This window comes from Symphodus melops (genome assembly GCF_947650265.1).
Source record: "Symphodus melops genome assembly, chromosome: 10".
NCBI lineage: Eukaryota > Metazoa > Chordata > Actinopteri > Labriformes > Labridae > Symphodus > Symphodus melops.
This window is the reverse complement of record NC_136700.1, coordinates 7,424,235-7,445,888: the sequence shown is the minus strand read 5'-3', so window position 1 is coordinate 7,445,888 and position 21,654 is coordinate 7,424,235. Positions and strand designations below refer to the sequence as shown.

The following is a 21,654-nucleotide window of genomic DNA, read 5'->3' as shown; positions in this document are numbered from 1 at the left end:
AAATGGCGACAGCTATGGGTGGTACCATTTATCTGAATGCCCGTGTTTGTGTCCTTTTCAATAAAAAAAAATAAAAATAAAAAAATAAACCTTTTGGTTTGTCCAAAATGGTGTATCAATAATTGTTTTAAAATGAAATAATATCTACCTATTATTCGTTTTCAATGAAGGTAAATGGTACATGCAGATGCATTTAGACCAATCGACGACAGAAAAATCGATCACCCAGGAAGCTTAATCGCTCCCTGCGCTCTGTTGTACAGACCATAGACTGTAACAGACATCATTCTCCTGAAAGAGTTATGGCTTCGAGACGAGCACTGCATTTTGTTTTCAAAGTTGGTGACAGGGCCAAAACAGCAACGTTTTACCGAGATGTTCTTGGCATGAAGGTACTTGTTCTTAACCCTCATTGTTCTGCCAGATCTGACTGAAGCCATTGAGAAACTTTGTGTGTGATAATCGGCTCATGTTATTGTTGCACAATTGTTACGTAGCTCTATTGTGGTCAGTTCCTGTCTCTCTTTTGTCATGACACATGTGTTTATTAGTGCACGCTAATTTAATTCTGATCCATTTGTAGATTTTACGCCATGAAGAGTTTGAGGAAGGCTGTAAAGCAACTTGTAATGGGTACGAAATATGCTTAGTTCACTGAACTTTGCACTTAACACGTTGTGTGACAGATAGGAGTTGTTAATGTCCTTGTAGGCCTACTGATTTTTGTCATCATCCTGTTTCCATGCAGACCCTACGATGGGAAATGGAGCAAGACAATGGTAGGCTTTGGTCCAGAGGATGACCATTTTGTTGCTGAACTGACATACAATTATGGTGTGGGAGAATACCACCTTGGCAACGACTTCTTGGTGAGTAAGAGTTAACTTAGAAACTTTACTTTAAGTGGCTTACAAGATTACAAAGAGAGATCTTTGCGTTACAGAATTAGATGATTTATTAACTTTAGGACTGCAACATGCTGTGTTATATACAGAAGCCTTATAATGTGTCTTCTTTTCTTTATTTTTACCTTAGGGATTAACTCTGCAGTCCAGCAAAGCTGTGGGCAATGCTAAACGTCTGGGATGGCCTCTTACTGAGGTAGAGGATGCTCTGTATCTGACCCAGGCTCCAGGAGGATATCCTTTCTACATTGTGGACAAAGAGCAGCCTGCCTGTGGTGTGTGTCACTCGTCTGCATCGATAAGAGTTTTCATTGTTTAGTCAAAGGGATTTCATATTATTTCATATTAAGAAATTGATACAAACTACTATGTTTAAACAAAACATGAGTAAATAATATCTCTAGAGTTTCATTTGGGCTTTTAAAACCTTTTGTAGTGAGATAGTGGATAGAGTCAGAAATCAGGGGGAGAAAAAGAGAGAGCAAGAAATTACGTGCAAAGGGGCCACAAGTCGGATTTGAACTCGACCTGTCCGCTTTGAAACTGTAAGCCTCAGTACACAGTACATGTAAAGCACTCAGCAAAAGCTCTCCTTATTTCTTTTGCAGGTGTCTATGTCTGGTCTTCTGCTTATACATCTGTTATTGATCATCAGTACATAACCTTAAGCCTTTGTTTCCAGACCCTGTGCAGAAGGTTTGTCTCGGAGTATCAGACCTACAGAGATCGACCCACTACTGGACCAAACTCCTGGGCATGAACATGATAGAAAGGAACGAGGAGAAGAAAACAGTACTGATAGGATTTGCAGATTCTCAGGTGAGTTGAGTAAATTTGATTATCTAATAAAAATTGTGTTTATTTTTTGTCTTCATTAATCAGGAGTGTATGTTAAACTTTATGTTTCTTGCTGTATTTGTGCTATTTGCAGTGTAAACTGGAGCTTCAGGATATCGCCGGGACCGTTAATCATGGAACAGCATTTGGGAGAATAGCATTTTCATGTCCACGCGAGCAAGTAAGACATTATACCATGAATACATGTTTGTGCTTTTTTAATTAGTGGCTAAAAAAATCATCTTAAATTCCATTACCTATACTAAGTGGTACAAAAAAATAAATGGATGGGTGCTCTGTTACATCCCACAGCTGCCTGACCTTGAAGCTTTGATGAAAAAAGAAAAACAGAAAATTCTTACTCCGTTAGTTAGTTTGGACACTCCAGGAAAAGCAACAGTGGAGGTGGTTATATTGGCTGACCCAGTAAGTGAGTTATAAATGCACAATGATTAAATCAAGTGAAATCAGTCTCTGTTAAAAGAATATAAACGTGATGTTTCTTACAGGATGGACATGAGATATGCTTTGTGGGAGATGAAGCTTTTAGGCAGCTGTCCATGGTGGACCCCAAAGGAAATGAATTGCTTGATAAGGTCAGTGTGGCTGAAATATTTTCCCTCTGTTAAATATGTAAAAAGTGTTTAGTAGTAACCAAACCTCATGCTCCTCACACTTTCAGGCCATGGATGAAGACAAAAGCGACGAGTGGTTTGCCAAACACAACAAACAGAAGGCCACCGCATGAGATGAAGAGGCTTGTCTGAAGAATTGTTTATTGTCTATTTCTCACCCCTTGATATGATGATTAGTCTCTGTGCAAGGAACCTGTATCATAAATGTTCTTGTAATTCTTGTATTCGTTGATCTGGGGCAGACAGTATGAAATATATTAAAGCCTGGAAGTTTGCTGTGAGGCACATGAAAAGGCACTTTTTTTAATTTAGACATTTTGTCTGATTTAAAAGCCTTTTGATGAAACAGAGACATAGGAACAAACTTAAACTTAACATGTCTTAAACAGACAATGAACCAATGAATGCTCATAAATATTGCTGTTATAGTACAAGGCAACATTATTTCTGTTTTATTGTTTGGTTATTGTGTTCAAGATAAACATTTCAATCTACACTCTTTACAACTAAATAATGATACAAAGGATTTAACTGTGTAGTTTGTCACGGTGTCATAACATGACTTAATAGTATAGGTATGTTTATAGTGTTGTTAATGGTTTAACTTAGTGACAAATCTGCAGTTTCTCTTAATTATTGCAAAATATAATGACATTGAGTGTACATGGAGTGTGTAGGGGTTTTTTTTTTCACCAAGGGGCAATTATTTTGAAATTATGCAGATTTGAGTATCAACAATTAACCGTGGAACACTATCTCCAGGTGATTGTCACCCAAGAAAAAGTATTTACATGAGTTTCATTATGTTGCATTTGTCTAAGTGTCATGGGTCCCTGGGTAGCTTCAGCATTGTCTTTGAAGGCCCGAGTGTTTCCCTTCGACAAAACATACTTTTCCTAACAGGCATGTGGTCAGATGATTTTCACTCTAAATAGTTTCTCTCTTCTCTCATGTGTCAAGGAAACTGCCTTCACCAGGGAAGTCTCACATGTCCCAGAAATGGGTGAACTAAGACCAAGTTTCCAGTTCCATTATTTTATATTTTGTTTTTTCCCCTCGTTTTTCAGTAATTTTGGAGCATTTTAATAGGGCACCATAATAACTTACTTTCATTTTGTTAGACATGGCACACTTTGAACATAAAATATTCAAATGGTATCATGTATTGTCATATTTTGATATATTCTGATGACAATCATTTTTATTGGGTATATTATATCAGGTAAAAATCACCCAGCCTTAATGATGGCTTCTTCCGGTTAAGAAACAAGACTTGAGTCCTTTGCTGTGGTAAAAGAGAAGTCATGTGGTCCCTGTCATTTCTTCAGTTACATGCTCAAATAAATTCAGATTTTACTTTTCAACTTTGTGAAACACTTTGAATGTGTGTGTGTGGATTTAGAGGGTATTTATCAGCTGGATGTTATTGGTTTATTTCAAACACTTTATGTTTGAAATAAATGAATCTAGGTGTAGTAGGTGCAGCTGTGGACTGCCAGCAGAGCATAGAGGGGAGTTAACATTAGCACAGGAAGCTGCTGTTAGCAGAGCTATGCTGAGCGACGACAACCTCACAGTGTGAACATGTCAGGGTATGTACGCTTGCGTCTTACCTACTACTTACTTAAGACAATGACATTTGAAGTTAGTCACTGGAAAAGAATGAAGTTGTGTGTGAACTATGCTAGATTAACAGTAGCATTAGCATGCTACAATGCTAGCACAGATTTGCTACAGATTTGTGGATGACGCGGTGGGCATACTTTTAACTATTTCATGTGTGGGCTAAAACTACCAGCTGTTAGCAGACAGCCATCGTTTTGCCCATTCTGTGTTGCTAATAATGAAGAAGTGCACATGTCAGCTTGACACACAGTTGTGCTATTAAAGTTTAGCGTAGAGTTATTTCTTGTTGTGCTTTAGTAGCAAGGTTAGCACAGCAAAGTCTGCTGTTAGAGTTAGCAGACAAAAATACAATCATAGATGTTATGCGAATGTGCTGCTGCAGTGACAGAAAGGTTATGGATATTTGTTTGTTTTTTCTGTCACTAACTAAGCACCTGACAGTGAACATGTTAAGCTGAAGTGCACATCTTCCTTGTTGACAGCAGCTGGCAGCAGACGGAGGAGCAGCCTGACCCATGAACTCGTTTTGGGTGTGAACAACTTTGGGACAACAATGTCTCTGCTTTTGATTTTCTGCCTTCTGATCCTTCTGCTTGGAGTTGTGTTACTATGTGTCATTTTCAGGTAAGATGTGTGTGCATGCAAATGCTTTCTTGTGCTGCGGGCAGCACTGAGTGATTTCACCTAGCACTGCACACAAATCAGAAATGTTACATGACTTTAGTGGAAACCTTATTCACAGTCTAAGATATGTGTGCTGCTGTCTTGTCCTTCTAGGTGGCTCATGTGCACCCTGGCTGTGCGGTTTTTTCAGACTGCACTGAACGCTGATTTAAAGATCAAATCAGTAGGGCTGTTTTCTGTCCAAGGAATTAGTATCCAATTTCACCCCCAGCATACTCTGGTGAGACACACTGTGTTTACATGACATTTATGTTGCGTGCTCATTCAGTGCTGCTTCTCCCACGTTGTTTTTTCCACTGTTTAAAAATCATTCAAGACAATGTTTGGTTAAAAAAAACTGTACAAGAGTTTGACTCTCTGTTACGGTCACTCTTGTTTGACAGGAAATCGACAGGATATGGATTTCAAGTAAACTGCTAAACCAGGATTTGCCGTAAGTTGTCCCATCTGTTTTGTTTTTTTTTCATTTTAGATCAAATCTTTCCTGCAAATGAAAGAAAAGCTGTGGGTGTATACGTAACACTTTCACATTTTTCTGTGTTCAGGAGATACTTAGCGTTGTGTGTTGGTGACACCAGAGTAAGGTTTGACTTGCAAACACCGCTCAAACCTTTGGTAAAGAAAAGCCATGGAACAAAGCCAGGGAAGATTTCAGTCAGCTCTACAACACTGCGCTTCTTGTCACAAGTATGCATTCTTACTATACGTCCTACCTTTGTTATCTAGACTAGGTTAGGAAATAATAACTCACTTGTTTTGTTGTCGTCTTTAGCTGCTGTCATTCCACGTCAGCTCCATCAATGTGATGGTACTGAACATCGCACTGTCAGAGTCTCTATGGCACATGACCATTTCAGGCATAACTTTGTTGCTAGACCACCAGAGTAAAAGGTAAATAACATTTACGCCCTGGTTTTGAAATTGAACAGAAAACAAAGAATCATGTTTTTACAATTTTCTAAATTTAATCACAGGCTGGCGTGGGACTTCTCAGTCGGGCAGCTAAGCAGTAAAGTGCTTAAAAGCAGTCAACTGGTGAGTTATTCTCATTACTCTGGAATAGCGACTTGTGAGGAATTGTGTTTGGTTAACATGTTGTCCTTTTGTAGGATATATGCTTGGCTGAAGTAGCCCTGAGCCTGCTGCTGTCTGGAGATGTGAACTTACCAGACATGAAGCCAGGTAGTCTGTCTTTGAATGTGAGGACACTTATAGCAGAACTGCACGAGGGGCTTTTTCTCAGCCAACTCCTGCTGCCCATCTCCCCAAAAAAGAGCATTCAGGAGGGATCTGGTGAGCAAACATGTTGAAGTAGTTCATCTGAATGATTTTAAAAAAGGTAGCTGTGACAATGACCAATCAAAACACAGTAATCTTCATCATGTGCACTTCTCAAATGTTGATGAATCAGCTTTTCCTTTAAAAACATGCAATGTAAAATAATTCTGTTTCCTTTCAGAATCTGAAATCGTTGACTTCATTCAGACTGAGACGGTTGAAAGGTTTCATCGGCTGATTCCCCAAGAGGTCAATGTGGAATTTGATAATACAAATGTAACCCTGTCCATGCACAGCCAAAAAAGGTGAGTCAACATTTTACCCCAAACTGCATCTCTTGGTTATTATGAACAACTGGATCCTCATCATGAATGACTTGCTGTCTTTAACATTGTTTGTCTCTCTCACCTGCCTGCACAGACACCTGAACTGGACCCTGAGGTCTTTAAAAGTCTGCTATGGACGTGACGATGAGCAGCTGCCTCTAAAAAGCTTCACCCCTGAGCTTAGCTTTCCCCAGAGCAGCCTGGAGCTCATTCTGGAGGGTGAGTCGACAGGCTGGGTGCCTGACACAATGTAGACAAACTAAAAAAAAAAGGACTAACACATTTGTATTTTTTTGTCATTTAATTGGCAGATGGCCTTCTCCTCTCGCAAAGTCGGCAAAGAATCCTTTGTGTGAACAGCCTGAAGACCACTGTGCAGGTGAGGAAGGCTCCTCATGGTCACATGATAAATACCTAACTTATAGTTTATATATTCACCTGTAGGTTATTTGTTTTTAACTTTTAGGTTACATCAATTGATATATCAGGATCGTTCACAGTCAACACTTGCATCATCCACTACCGTCACCAGGAGTTCTCCCATTGGCTAAACCTATTTCCATGGGAACAGCTCATTCACAGGAAGGCAGCACATCGGAAAAGGCAAGTTGCAAAAGTAAAGGTTCTAGTTTTACATCCTCATCCAGCTAATGAGCAGCTTGGTCTTGATCCATGACCAGCCGGTCATCACTAACAATACCCCGTCTTGTGCTGATTTACGGAGTCACACATTAGCCACGACTCTCATGCCATGCACACAGTGACACACACGTCGGCAGTGTGGACGGGAGGGACCCATCAGCAGCACTCCTCAGCATTGATGTTCAAATTTCAGACTGATTCCCAGCACTCATGCCTGACAGTAATGTCATACCTATGGCAGATCTGTTCTTCCATGTGTTTATTTGTGCTCCCGTTGTCAGAACAGTACATCAAAATACTATCTTATTAATATTCTTTAGTTCTGATGGGACACGCTCTATGATAAAACCTCGTTGTTTGAGCTGCCATGACATGCATGATGCTTGTAAAGTGATAGTTTAAACTGCTACTTAACAGTTAATGTTTTATTAAGGATTTTAAATGGGAGCATGTCTAGTTTTTAACAATCATGTTGTGGATTTAACCAAGTCTCCATTTTCTCATAATCTAACACCTTTTACTATTTCTCTGTCATCATCCATGTTTGTGTTTTCCCCATCGCTCATTCTTCGTGGCTCCATGGCCTTTTTTGTCACGTTGTACAGTCCATTAGATTATTTGCCCACCCTCCTTTTCCTCAGGCGCCTCCCTCACCTGGATGCTCCCGTGATGGTCACCTCGTCCGTGTCAAACGTTAACGTGTCTGTTCAGCTGGGTGACACGACACCTTTCGCTCTCGGATTCCTCTCTGCCTGCGCAGGTATTACACACACAGTCTGTGACATACGCACGCACGCACGCACGCACGCACACACACACATAGAAGGGAGGGGGAATGTCATGTGATGTTTTTGTCGCTTAGAAAAGTACACCCTCAGCTTCATGTGTTAAGCTACTTCAAAATGCGTGAACATCATGTGCAACTCTACTTAGAACACTTTTCTTTTTGAACTCTTTGTAGTTAGAAATCTGAAGAGAACTTTTGTGCCAACCTTTGTCAAACATGCCAAGCTTGATTTAGATAAGTTCATTTTCTAAGAAGGCCCTTTTAGTGTTAAACATTAACTTATGATCCGTGTAATCATTATGGCTTTCACAGCTTTCTTCTTTTTGTTGTGACACGAATGCAGCAAATTATTCCCCACCCTTAAATTCTTTCTTTCTTTATCTTTTTTTGACAACTTTAACTTCCTGTATCAAGAACTGCAGCATCTTCTGGACAAAAAAGTTGACCCAGAAAGTGCAGAGTCCCAGAATGTGCACCAGAGGGCCTCACTGTCGCTGGACAACTTCTGGTGGAGAGTGGGTCAGGGGTCTCATATCCAACAAGCACCCCACCCTCCCGGTAAACATGTGTGGGGAGAAGCGCTTATTTTAGACTCAGTCTCTCTTCAGGTAGGAAAACAAATTACTGTGTTCTTTTTTTTTAATTACGTGTTTTGAATGATGCTAGATATTGATTTTCATATATTTTTTGGAATAAGTATATTAAAACGTCCTTGTGCACACCTCACTCTGATCCATCCAGGGCAGTTACAACAGACCCCACCTGGAGTCGAGCAGCCAGTCTCCGAGTCTGAGCGTGGAGTCCAGTTTGAAAGGGCTCCAAGTGGAGCTTTCAGAGACATGTGCACTGTGTCTGTCCCGCCTGCTGTCCCTCCTCTGTGTTCCTCGTGAAACACAGCTCTCAGATGTGGCTTCAGTGTCTCCCCGTAGTGAAGATACTGTCCGACATATCCCGTCCTCACAGCTGCACATGCTGTTCAAACTGGACTGTTCTCTGGAGGACGTTAATGTGTTCACCCTTTCCAACCTGGCTGGTAAGCTTTTTCAGGATATGTTAAGACGTTGCACAGTGCTGAAGCGTTTTTGTTTCGCTCCGCTGACTTTTAGTAGTTCACTGACTGATGCATACTGTGTTGAGACTTTGCTTTATGTTCAAGACAGCCCCAATCCTGCAACTCTCTCAGCAAGGTGTACAAAAAAAACACAAAAGAACTAACATGTCGACCCTGGTTTCGAGTTTTTACGGTGTACGAGGCCAAAGCCATAGTAACACCTTAACATTACAAATATATGGGAAATATCAGAATAACATATTCTAAATCTATTTAACTATATTTGCAATTAGTGCTCCTGTTATCTACAGAGACTACAAAGACCAAAACGATGTGACGTCAGTGCAGCCTGAATGATAAGTCAATTAAAAGACTTTTTAAAAAAAAGATACTTAATAATTTGATGATACATTACATGTAATCAGCTAATACTTACATTTAAAGGCACTTACAACAAGTGATTTTAAAAAAAACACTTGTACATCATCTTTAGGTAAAATGCTGAATCAAACTTTTTCTCCATTTAAAATGTCAGTTGAATGAATCTGTGAGGAATTTGCTGACTGCTGCTTTCACAGTTTTGCCGTTTGCAATTCATAGCTTCTAAGATTAAAAAAAAAAAATAGAATAAAAAGGCTTCAACTCTGTTGTCATTTATCCTGAAAAAAAAGAGATTTTTCAGAAATAAAGAAATGGTTAATAGAGCGGTTATTGTATAGTCATGATCTAATTGGACCAAATGCCCTGGTATACAAACACTTCTTTCAATCTTTAATCACCTCCTGTGTCGTCTATTCTCTTGTGTTCTCTCCAGGTGCAGCCTCTTTTCGGATGGACGCTGTCAGAGTCCTCAGCTCTGCAGAGAGCTCCACAGTGTCTCTTTATGGTGTCAGCTTATCAACCATCAAAACTGTCACAGAGAACATGGAGTCATGTTGCCCTGCCTCACAGACCCCACATCCTGTGCTCAAACTCACCACTGTTGCCTTTTGTTACCACATCACCACACACACCTTACAGGTAATTACATCTGCTCGTCGTATTTATCTGGTCTGTATGCATTTTTTTGCATCAGTATTAATGTCTTTTCTTTCTTTTTTTCTTTTACTTTTTTTCTCAATCAGATTCAATGTGAAGAGGAGCTCACTGTCGAATGGACGCCCCCAGACCACATGGTGTTATATCAGCACATGACTGAAGCCAAGGAGTGTTGGAGAATGCTTTGTGGAGAGAGAGTAGTGGAGAGTCCGAAGACACCTACAGAGACGGAAAGCGGTCCAGGCCGCGGTAGAGTTCTGTGTGTGCGGGTTGAACTCGGCTGCACTCGTCTGACGGCCCATGTCAGCGAGCAGAACTACATTACCCTGCACACAGAAGACGTCTCCCTCTCCAAGCACGATGCCTCCATGCACATACGTTCTCCTTCTCTGATCTTCAACTTCGATGGCCACAACATTGTCTCATTCAAAGGTCTCGATGTTGAGACGCACGCAGAGCTGACGGAGATGCAGCTGCACAGAGACGCCTTCCCTTTCCTCAGCACTCCTCACAACAGAGTCTGGGTCCTCACTAGTCCCTCTCTCGCTGTCGAGTTCCCCTACCAGTACAACTTCTCCAACACCTTTGACATGGCAATAAGTGTGCAGAAGTGGCTGAAGACTCTGCATCGCTCCCAGAGCCAAGACGCCGTGGAGCAACAGCTGCCGCCTGACCTCGTGTTCAAAATCAGCCAGTCCTCGTTTGTCTTCCTGGATGACATCTTCGAAATCAAGCTGCGTGACAACTACGAGCTGATGAAGGATGAGAGCAAAGAAAGTGCGAAGCGTCTTCAGCTCCTGGATAAGAAGGTGGCAGAACTGCGCAAGCAGCACGGAGAGCTCTTGCCAGCCAGAAAGATTGAAGAGCTCTATAGTTCACTGGAGAAAAAGCACATCGAGATCTACATTCAGCGCTCTCGCCGCCTCTACGCCAACACACCTATGAGGAAGTCTCTGCTGACCTGGACCGTGTCAGACATCGAGCTCATGGCCCTGGCTGATCAGTCTCTTCATGGGCCAGAGAGAGTGAGAGAGCAGCTAAGGGATATTGACTCAATCAGTCCTTTCCCCAGAGATGGACTCCCTCTGGCGGTCCAGTGGTGCCGTGCTATCAAGTGTAAACTGGCTGCCTTTTTGGGTAAATTAAAACAAATGATTTGCAGTTAGTTGTTGACAATGAACTAACTATTTTTTTATGTACACTTTAAACATGCCTCACAGCTTATTTTCTACATTTGATAAAAGTATTTTATTAGTTTCCTCTTTTTCTGCTTTCTCAGTGAGAATTCGGGATTACCCTCGCTACCTGTTTGAAATCCGAGACTGGGAGCTGTCAGGGCGTCTCATTGGGACGGAGCAGGATGGACAGGCCAGGGCGCATCGCAAAGAAATCGTCCCACTGGGTCCACCCTGGGGAGACGTGACGGTCCACCGAAATATGCCCCCACTGAAGTTCTATTATGATTTCAAATGTGAGTTAATATAAAACAACTATCACTCTGCGTTCCTGTGCAAAATAAAAACTTAAAGCTAGTCATACGACGGTTCTTAATAATAATGATAATTGTCATATCCAAAAAAATCATGAACAGCATTGCACATTATCAGATTTACTTGTTCAAACTCAAAGTTAACATCTGTCCTTCTCAATTTCCTCTCCATCCAGCAAACATATCGCTGTACACTATTGTGTGGGGGCCATGTTGGGACCCTGCCTGGACTCTGATTGGCCAGTCCATTGACCTGCTGACCAAACCCTCTGTCGATCCCTCACCACCTCTGGCCTGGTGGGACAAAAGTCGCCTTGTTATGCATGGGCGGTGGATGATGAACATCGAGCAGGCCAATCTTCATCAGCTGGCTACAGAGGTGAGATAGTCAGCAACAACCTTATGTCATCAATGTCCTATAGATCCATAATGGAATAAATCTCACTATTAAAGTTGTATTTGTGAGAATCGTCAACATTTTCACCTCAATCCTGTTGGTGTTTGAAAATAAATGGACCCTTAAAAAAAAGAAAAGAAGTGTTCATTGGATTCTACACTTCAGTGCTGAGGTCAGTGTAAGTGTGGTATTCTAACCTAACCTGTCCTGAATCATTGCTTTGTACAGGACCCTTACAACACGACAGAAAACATGCACTGGGAGTGGAACAAGCTGAACTTCGACTGGAACCAGGGACAGTTTGTTTTTAAAGGGGATTTAGACGTTAATGTCAGGACAGCTTCAAAGTAAGAGCAAGGGAACACTCGAGTTAAACAAGTTAAGACTTTTCACTGTGTTTGAAGAGAACTGCTCTGTGATAGAAGTATTTATTTTTCCATACCAGGTACGATGATATCTGTTTTCTACACCTGCCTAACCTTTGCATGACCCTTGACCTTCAATGGCTTTGCCATGGCAACCCCGATGATCACCATGCTGTGATGCTCTGCTGTGCCGAGAACGTTGCAGATGTGACCTCCGGACAGCCTCATGATTCATACAGAGCGTTTCGCTCTGAGAACCTCAACCTCTCCATCACCATGGACCTTAACCAGCACTGTGGCTCAGGTTTGAGCGGTTAGATTTTCTATTGTGATAAAACATCTCTGTGCACTTACATATCAGAACATGTGTTTTTTTTCCATAACATGGTTACGTTTTTTTTCTTTTAGAAGCCTCCCAGCCACGAGTCCTGCTGTACAGCAGCACTCTGCGCTGGATGCAGAACTTTTGGGCCACCTGGACAGGTGTGTCTCGTCCAATCTGCCGAGGGAAGCTGTTCCACAGCCTCAGGCCTTTGCGCAAGAAGCTGGGTCAGCACTACAAACAGATGTCCTACACAGCTGCCTTCCCACAACTACAAGTAAGTGTTTGGGCTGCCAACCAGCAACAGTCCACTAAAAGACTCTGCACTGTGTCAACCATGAAAGCGTTGTTTGCGGTCCAGTACAGAGCACAGTATGTGTCTTGACTTCTGACCGAAAAGTTACTGTCTTCTTACCTTTCTTTCTTTTCTTCTTTTTTTTTTTACTTCTCATAACTATCATATTCCATGTTTTTTTAGGTGCATTATTGGGCCTCATTCGCCCAGCAGAGAGGTGTCCAGGTGGAGTGCAATAAAGGCCACGTCTTCACACGAGGGGCTCAGAGACTTATTCCACAGGGTACACGGGTTAACTGCATACTACTCAAGAAGAAACAATTATCCATCTATGAAGTCAATCATTTTATGTTATTCTATTTGAATCTACGTCTTTGTGTACTGTCTCAGCTGGCACTGTGATGAGGAGGTTGATCTCTGAATGGAACGTGACTCAGATGGTTAGCGAGCTCTCTCAGGTGACCGTTCACCTGATGGCGTCCACCTGGGACGAGACCGCCGACCACCAGATCAACGCTCAGGTGAAGAAGACTCATCTTCTCAGCTTGTCCTCCCTGAGCTACCAGAGACAGAGCAACCGGATGGAGGAGGTAAAAATGTTGGAGATGGCTGCTGATTAAATCTGTTTTGTCTTTTTTTACACTGCGGCTGCTTTCTAAATATCTCCTTGACATATTTCTGACAGGAGGTGAACCAGAAGGATGAGACTAACAACTCTTACACTCACAAACTGCGTCTGGTGGACCTGCGTGCTTCCTGGACCACCACAAACAGGAACATAGCTTTCGGGCTGTACGACGGTTATAAAAAAGCGTCCGTGCTGAAGAGAAATCTCTCCACTGAAGCCCTGAAGGGTCTGAGGATCGACACACAGCTCCAGACGAAGAAGCTCAAACGCACTCCTTCCAACTTCTCTCCCACCACAGCTCCAACCACCCCAGTCGTGCCCGCTGTCAGTAGAGCAGAAAAAAGTCAGCATGAAGGTGAGGAACCGACTCAGCACAGAAAAATAACAACAGCCCAGTCTTTAAAGTCCCGCTAACCTCCTTTTTTTCACTTTTGTAGGAACATCAATGCTCCAGAAACTGATCGAGGAAACGGACAAGTTTGTGGTGTTTTCAGAGGAGGATTCTGGTGTCAGCGATCAGCTTTGCGGTATTGCAGCCTGTCAGACAGACGATGTCTACAACCGCAACTGGTTTATTGAGTTGGTCAACTGTCAGGTTTGACATTTTGATATTGCTATCCCTGTTTTTATTTTCATTACTTGTAGACTGGAAATGTTAATATAAATTCCTACTTAATGTAACTCTTCACTAAACCAGACTTGTTGGGCCAAGTTTGGTTGGGGTTCATATTAGATGTGGATACATAATCTTGGCAGCGCCACGTTGTTATAGACTTCTTCTTTTGCCGTCTCCAGATGATGTTGCGCGGCACAGAGACGGCCGGCTGTGTGTTGGTGTCTGCAGCAAAGGCTCAGCTGCTCCAGTGTGAGCACCACCCAGCCTGGTACAATGACACCCTGAAGCAGAAAACCACCTGGACTTGTCTGCTAGACGGCATGCAGTACTTTGCCACCATGGAGCTGAACCCATCTGAGCAAGAGGACAGACAGCTGTGGCTGGAGGTATACACGGCTCTCGCCTGGAGTTTGTATCAGATGTATAAATTAAATATTCAATGAGGAAAGAGCTTTCATTTAAACTCACCAATGACACAAATGGAATGCAATGTCGAGCACCAGTTGTAATATTCTAGCACCTTTCTTTAAAATAGGAAAACTAACTTGACAATGAATGTTTCCTCGTAACCGCCGGGTTTGTCTGCAGTCAGTGCACTTTCCTCTGATTTGTTCCTGACTCCTTCTCTGCTTCACCTTCAGGTGAAAAACATTGAGGAGCACAGGCAGCGTAACCTGGACTCAGTGCTGGAGCTGATGGAGAGTGGCCAGGCCGTGGGAGGAATGGTCAGCACCACTACAGGTGAATTACTTAACTCGATTTGAAATTCCCCTCATCCGACACACCTCACGCCTCAGCAGTAAAAATGCTTCACTGAATACACAAAGGGCTTCAATGATGCTGTGGAGTACACTTGATGATTAAAGAAACTTGTCTGTCCTTAGACTGGAACCTGCCCGCCCAGGTGAATGAAGCTCAGCAGGTTCAGCGTATCATCTCACGGTGTAGCTGCCGGATGCACTACATCAGTTACAGTCACGACATCAACCCAGAGCTGGCCACACAGATCAAACCTCCAGAGCTGAGGAATAACCACGAGAAAGAAGATCTGCTGAAAAAACAGGCTGGTATGTCTGGCTGCTGATGTACTGCACGGGAGAATGCACTTCTAGTTTAAGGGGGAATAGAATAGACTTGTTTTGTAGACATTGTTGATGGTAACAAACTCTCCTTTATTATGTTGATTTGACAGGGGCTGTTGACACCTTCACTCTCATCCACCATGATCTTGAGATCTCCACTAACCCAGTTCAGTACGCTATGATCCTAGACATTGTCAACAACCTGCTGTTACATGTAGAGCCCAGACGCAAGGTAGGCTGGAGCATCGGTTAGTCAAAAGTTTCCATCGCAGTATTTCTTCTTTTCCTAATTTTTTTTTTTTTTTTTTTTTCATTTGGACGGATGGTTGGTTTAGGAGCACAGTGAGAAAAAGCAGCGAGTGCGTTTCCAGCTGGAAATCTCCAGTAACCCTGAGGAGCAGCGCAGCAGCATCTTGCACCTCCAGGAGGCGGTCAGGCAGCATCTCGCACAGATAAGACGCCTGGAGAAGCAGATTTACTCCAACATCAGAGTGAGTCAAATAACACTCATCAGCCAAGTTAATACTGTCATTTAAGCCGGAGAAACAATACAGATGATTTCCTTAAACAATATAAATGCATCCAATAAAAGCAAGAGGTCAGGGATAGTTTATGTAAAGTTGCCAGTGTAGAATTAATGATTTATAAAATGAGCTTGGTTCAACCCTTTATCGCTCCAGAAGAAATGTTTTTCACTTTGTTTGTTTTGCCCCAAAGCGATGTCACTTGAGTCAGCATGAGTTAGAAACATCTGTTTCAGAATCAGTTTTATTGGCCAGGTATGTTTGGAGTTCTAAAAGAGACTGTACTGGTTTGTCACGAAGATCAATTCATGAGTTAAAAAATGATATCTTTTGTTATGTAGCCTCTTTTAAAAATAAAAAAAAAAGCCTACAGTTTTTTAACCTTTCCTCTTGATTGATATTGTTTTATGTTTGGTATTCAGTGCTCAATACTTTATTAAAATGTCATCCTACAGGCACTCGCAGAAGAACTGAGCGGAGACGAGCTGATGGATATCAACTCAAGACTCCAGAACCAGCTGAACCAGGAGAAGAACGACATGCAGATGAAGAGCGAAGAGCTCAACATTCTCATCAGGTCCAACAGCGACTCTCATTCACGTCCGACACTGAGAGAGTTTGACCAAACAGGTGAACGATAATTGTGTTCTCTGTCTTTCAGGTGTTTCAAGGACTTCCAGCTGCAACGGGCAAACAAACTGGAGCTGCGTAAGCCCCCAGAGGACGTGAGTGTGGTGAGGAGAACCGAGATCTGCTTTGCTCAGGCGCGCTGGTGTTTGACCGAAGAAGACGGCCAACTCGGGATTGCTGAGTTGGAGCTGCAAAGATTCATGTACAGTAAGGTGAGCATGGCGCAGAGTTACAACAGTGTGGAGTGGGACAGATGAATACAGTGCAGACAGAACAAGTAGAGTTACTTCTTAACGACGTTAAAGAACACACTATCCGGATTAATCAACTCTTCAGTCATATTACCTCCTTTATTTACATATTTTCCACTGCTGGATGATAGATGTCTGAACTCTCTTCACACAGCTGAACAAATCTGATGACACTGCAGAGCATCTGTTGGAGTTGGGCTGGTTCACCATGAACAACCTGCTGCCCAATGCAGCATACAAGGTTTGTTTTACTCACTTTTTGGCTTTGACACTTCAATATATTTTATTTCTAATGAAGATAAAACTTCAATCTAGTTTTTCTGTAGAGATAAATTGTTGATGAAGATTTAAAAAAATAAAAATGTTCTGATTTAGTTTTTTGGGGTTTTTTTGCTTTTTATTTTCAGTGGACAGTGAGCTTGATTTTTAACCTTTTTACTGTACAACAAAACTCAATGTTGTTCTTCCTTTTTTACTGATAATCTTAAACCTTGTTTCCTCCGTGCAGCGTGTGAGGGTATGTACAGTACTGCTCAAATGACCAGACTTGATGTTAATGCCATCTAGTTCATACCTATGGATCACTCACTGGCTCTTCAGAGTGTCATATTCACTTTTGCATGTAAAGTCATGAACTCACTGATGCATGGATGTCCAAGGACTCATTGCAAGTTCACATAAAGGACCAATGTGTATGATTGAGGGTCAACTACAGGTAGAACATCTCCACTCAGCCTTCACCTCCAAACTTGTAGGAGAACCTAGGGGGGCCGCAAAAAAAAGGGCTTTGATCTTGTGTTGTTTTTTGTCTGTTGTGAGCTGATTGGCTCACTTTAAAGACGCAAAAACAGCTTTTATTTTTGTACTTGTGAATATTATAATCAATGTTGATCCTCTTAAATCTTACACACTGGCACTTTAAATGTCATGGTGTTGTCAATATTGTGTTCATATCGTGATATAAAAAGTTTTGAATGAACATCAAATTGGAATTTTCTCACAGGATTTAATCAAAGTTTTTAATGTTGTAATATGGAGCAAATGAACTTGTCTTTTTTGCAGGTGGTACTCCGCCCTCAAAGCCCCTGCCAGTCAGGACGTCAGTTTGCTTTGCGTATCTTCAGTAAAGTGCGCCCCCCTGTCGGAGGAATCTCTGTGAAGGAACACTTTGAGGTGAAGATCATCGTATCAAACCACATCGAAGACACATTTTCCCCGCGTTTCATTTAAAGGCTTCATGATTCCTTTGCTCGTCAGGTGAACGTGGTGCCTCTCACCATCCAGCTGATGTACCAGTTCTTCAAAAGGATGATGGGATTTTTCTTCCCCGGAAGAAATGTTGAGGAGGAGGAGGTGACGGACGAGGAAGACAAGTTCAGACTGGTTACCACAGGTGCGATTCCGTCAGCAGTGGCACTTCGTCTAATCTCCAGCCTGTGATCTATTCTAAATAACTGATCAATAACAGTGCTCACTTTCTCTGCAGATGTGTGTATGTCATATTGAATAACCCATTACACTGCTATGTGATCCGTCTGAGCTATTAAAAGGCTCTCACCCTTTGCATGCGACCTTGAGCTGCGCGTGTCGGGGACTCGGTGGGAGTATAAGCTGTTGACTGCGGAGTCACACGGAGGCCACAGTGCTGATTCTTCTGTGCTCTGTGTCACAGGTATCCCTGTCAAGCCTCGGCAGCTGTCAGAGGACACCATGGGTGCTATGGGCCCCAGCAAAGGTGTCGCCCAGGGGCTGAACCGTACTGCTGGGGTCAGGAGGTCATTTAGGAAAGCTCCGGAGGTATTCATGGTTTGGGTTTACATTTCTCAGATGTAAAAACAACTTTAAAAAAAGAAATCTAATCAGCCTTCTTTGACTTCCTCCCACCAGTATCCTGTTGATGACATTGACAAGATGAAGGAGCGAGCTGCCATGAATAACTCCTTCATCTACATCAAGATTCCACAAGTGCCCCTCTGTGTCAGCTATAAGGTTTGTCACTGAGCTATACATCTACCACATTGGTAACTAGCTTAATAATTATATCTGTTTACCACTATGGACAATGAGACCCTGTGGGTCTCTGCTGTCCTGTCAATAAATGTGCAAAAAAAATCAAGTAAAATCACTTCTTTTTAGGGAGAGAAGAGTAGTGTGGACTGGAAGGACTTGAACCTGGTTCTGCCATGTTTGGAGTACCACAACAACACCTGGACCTGGCTCGACTTTGCCATGGCTGTGAAGAGGGACAGCCGGAAAGCACTTGTAGCACAGGTGGAGAACATTTACAACCAAGAATTCCAACTCTCAAAAACCTGTATTTGACCTGACAAAGACTTCAAGCATTTCTGATCTTGCTCTTCTTTGTTCCTCAGATGATAAAAGAGAAGCTGCGTCTGAAGCCGGCCTCGGGCTCAGACCTGCGGGGGAAGACGCTTGAGGGGAAGTCGGACAACAGCATGCAGCAACAGGAGGAGGATGAGAAGGCACGGCTCCTCATCGGCCTGAGCGCTGCAGACAAGAGCTCGAGCAAGAAAAGCATCTTCAGCCGACGCAAGTGAAACAAGAAAAGCTTGAAGAAGTCGACTGGATGGTCAGCCGCTGCTCTCTCAGTACTTGGATCAGGGAACAAGCAGGCAGTCGGCATATCTTTGTGATTTGTGAATCTCAATGAAAAAGGGAGACTGTTTAACGTTCATTCTCCTTTGGTTGCGTATATCACTGTATCATATGAGCCTGCTGAATTCAGAAAATATTTGAGTTTTTGTTTTTGAAAGAAACACTCCTGATGTGTGTCAGATTTCAGTCCCTCAAAGAGCTTCAAGATTACCAGGGTGCCATTTTGACCAAATAAAAATACATATATATACATATATAAAGATTTGTTTTCCCAGTGCCATTAGAAAGTCTCACTCTGCTACTTTCAAAGTAATTAACTCCTACGTTGCATGGAGTACAGTGAAGAAGAAGCTAGCTCATCTTCACACAAACAGGCAAACAGAACCTTTTCCTGCTGGCTCAGGAACAATGCATGTCTAACCTGTACAACTGTGCACACATAGGACTTCATTTTTGCACCTTCAATATCTTGAATTGCCATTGATGGATAAATAAGATTTTTTTTTTGTTTTTTTGTTTTTTTTTAATCAGTTAAAGCTCAGATAAATTATATATGGCTGTGTGACTGTCTGTTTGACACGAAGGCCTTTTCCCCTCACAAAATGCTATTTTAGAATTGACCTGAAAACGAATGTGTGTCGCTCAGCGCTTCTTGACTGTACTTCAACACGGTGCAATAGATCAATGACAAAGCAGCAGAAACAAGTTGATGTGTTGTATCATGTGGCACTCTGTGTCAAGGCATTGTGGCAAAAGAAAAAAAAATGCAGCTAATTGCAGAGTGTATGTTTTTTGTAATTTTAATAAAGCACTTTTTTTATGCAAAGTATTTTGATATTTTTGTAACCACAGTTCTCTGTCAATTCCTTGCATAGCTGTGCTGTTAAGCCTGTCATATCGGTCACAATTCTTTGAAGAAGAAAATGCCCTAAGTTAAACAGATCATATCTCTCAAACTGAATAAGTGGTCACATTTCTCTCAGCTTCATGTCTTATTGTTTATCGGTCAATAAAAGAAGTCTAAGTCCCACTTGGTTGTTTGGGTTTCTGTGCAGAACATAATAAAAGGGGCTGATCTGGAAGTAACAGGAAGTTGGAGGTGGTTGCTTTAATGTAACAGCTCGAACTGGAGCGGAATCGCTTTCGATGAATCTCCCAACACGCTGAAACATTTCTCTCCAGCGTAACACTAAAGATGTAGGCAGAATGTTCTCCACAGCGTCTCCAGACTGTCAAGTCTTTGACATGTGATCAGTGTGAACCTGCTTTCATCTGTGAAGAGCACAGGGCGCCAGTGGTGTATTTGCCAATCTTGGTGTTCTCTGGCAAATGCCAAACATCTTGCACGGTGTTGGGCTGTTAGCACAATCTCCACCTGTGGACGTCGGGCCCTCATACCACCCTCATGGAGTCTGTTTCTGACTGTTTGAGCAGACATGCATATTTGTGGCCTGCTGGAGGTCATTTCTCAGGGCTCTGGCAGTGCTGCTGGTCCTGCTCCTGGTCCTGCTGTTGGGTTGTTGACCTCCTACGGTCTCCTCCACGTCTCCTGATGTACTGGCCTGTCTCCTGGTAGCGCCTCCATGCTCTGGACACTACGCTGACAGACACAGCAAACCTTCCTGCCTCAGCTCGCATTGATGTGCCATCCTGGATGAGCTGCACTACCTGAGCCACTTGTGTCGGTTGTAGACGCCGTCTCATGCTACCACGAGAGTGAAAGCACCACTAGCATTCAAAAGTGACCAAAACATCAGCTAGAAAGCATCGGAACTGAGAAGGGTCTGGGGTCACCACCTGCAGAACCACTCCTTTATCGGGGGAGTCTTGCTAATTTCTACCTGTTGTCTATTCAATTTGCAAAACAGCTTGTGAAATTGATTGTCAATCAGTGTTGCTTCCTAAGTTGACAGTTTGATTTCACAGAAGTGTGATTGGCTTAGAATGACATTGTGTTGTTTAAGTGTTCCCTTTATTTTTTTGAGCAGTGTTGTTCCCTGCATGTAAATAAAATAGACGCTCTTATCGAGGAATGCAAGAAAGTGCTGTCAAAAATAGTTATTAACTTTGGTCCATCAATAACCTTTTGACCAGTAGCACAAATGAGTCTGTGCAGGGCTCTTACGCTGCCTGAAATGTCTTATTGTGTGCGAATACGTTTTTTTTTCTTCGATGTTTTAAAAAAGACAACACAGTATTGAAGTACCTTTGAAATCATTTGTATTTCAAGCAGTGGTGTCCGACAAATAAAGGTTGTTGGACTGTGGCATACTAAAACTGTCTGGGGTGGGAGGGTGACAAAATATAAGGCCCCGGCTGTATGTGGTAGAACATATTTTTAACATAATATTTTTAACTAATGATCCTCCAATAATTCTCCATTCAGGAGTTCATGGCTTTTGGTATTTTACTAAAGAAAACTGGAAAAATATAGCATATTTTCAGAAAGAAAATACTAACAGCCTAACGTACCACATACTGACAGCGCTCCAAGTTCTCCAGGCAACACTCACTTTTTCAAAAATACTGTAGTGTCCTATCATTTAAAAAATCATGATACTGTTTAGGGCCGTTGTCCTGTTGCTTCAAGGTGAGTATCCCCCAACGCATTGCTAACTACAGTTCTTAAC

The 21,654-nt window shown here is 42.3% G+C and overlaps 2 protein-coding genes across 3 annotated transcripts; both read left to right on the top strand.

Annotated features, from left to right (window-relative positions):
- The first annotated feature begins 204 nt into the window (after positions 1 to 204).
- Positions 205 to 2,903, top strand: glod4 (glyoxalase domain containing 4). Its single transcript, XM_079354238.1, has 9 exons — positions 205 to 392; positions 584 to 633; positions 749 to 869; positions 1,036 to 1,180; positions 1,588 to 1,724; positions 1,837 to 1,923; positions 2,055 to 2,168; positions 2,252 to 2,338; positions 2,425 to 2,903. The coding sequence occupies exons 1-9, from the start codon at positions 303 to 305 to the stop codon at positions 2,488 to 2,490; spliced, it is 897 nt and encodes a 298-aa protein (XP_079210364.1). The 5' UTR covers positions 205 to 302; the 3' UTR covers positions 2,491 to 2,903.
- Positions 2,904 to 3,633: 730 nt separating this feature from the next.
- Positions 3,634 to 20,054, top strand: LOC306830646 (bridge-like lipid transfer protein family member 2). 2 transcript variants are annotated; one of them, XM_079354236.1, is made up of 40 exons: positions 3,634 to 3,969; positions 4,489 to 4,627; positions 4,781 to 4,907; positions 5,071 to 5,120; positions 5,233 to 5,374; positions 5,460 to 5,578; positions 5,662 to 5,722; positions 5,797 to 5,980; positions 6,147 to 6,270; positions 6,386 to 6,510; positions 6,603 to 6,670; positions 6,758 to 6,894; positions 7,575 to 7,693; positions 8,135 to 8,328; positions 8,462 to 8,753; positions 9,586 to 9,791; positions 9,896 to 10,946; positions 11,089 to 11,280; positions 11,475 to 11,677; positions 11,924 to 12,042; positions 12,141 to 12,364; positions 12,469 to 12,659; positions 12,861 to 12,960; positions 13,068 to 13,267; positions 13,363 to 13,660; positions 13,743 to 13,900; positions 14,101 to 14,307; positions 14,563 to 14,662; positions 14,806 to 14,988; positions 15,114 to 15,235; positions 15,339 to 15,494; positions 15,983 to 16,104; positions 16,189 to 16,369; positions 16,563 to 16,649; positions 17,471 to 17,581; positions 17,666 to 17,801; positions 18,081 to 18,205; positions 18,296 to 18,397; positions 18,545 to 18,679; positions 18,781 to 20,054. In XM_079354236.1, exons 2-40 carry the CDS (start codon positions 4,557 to 4,559, stop codon positions 18,964 to 18,966), a joined length of 6,708 nt encoding a protein of 2,235 aa, XP_079210362.1. In that variant the 5' UTR covers positions 3,634 to 3,969; positions 4,489 to 4,556; the 3' UTR covers positions 18,967 to 20,054. The 2 variants fall into 2 exon arrangements, with proteins under 2 accessions (XP_079210362.1, XP_079210363.1); XM_079354237.1 differs by having other exon boundaries at positions 4,486 to 4,627.
- The last annotated feature ends 1,600 nt before the right edge of the window (positions 20,055 to 21,654 follow it).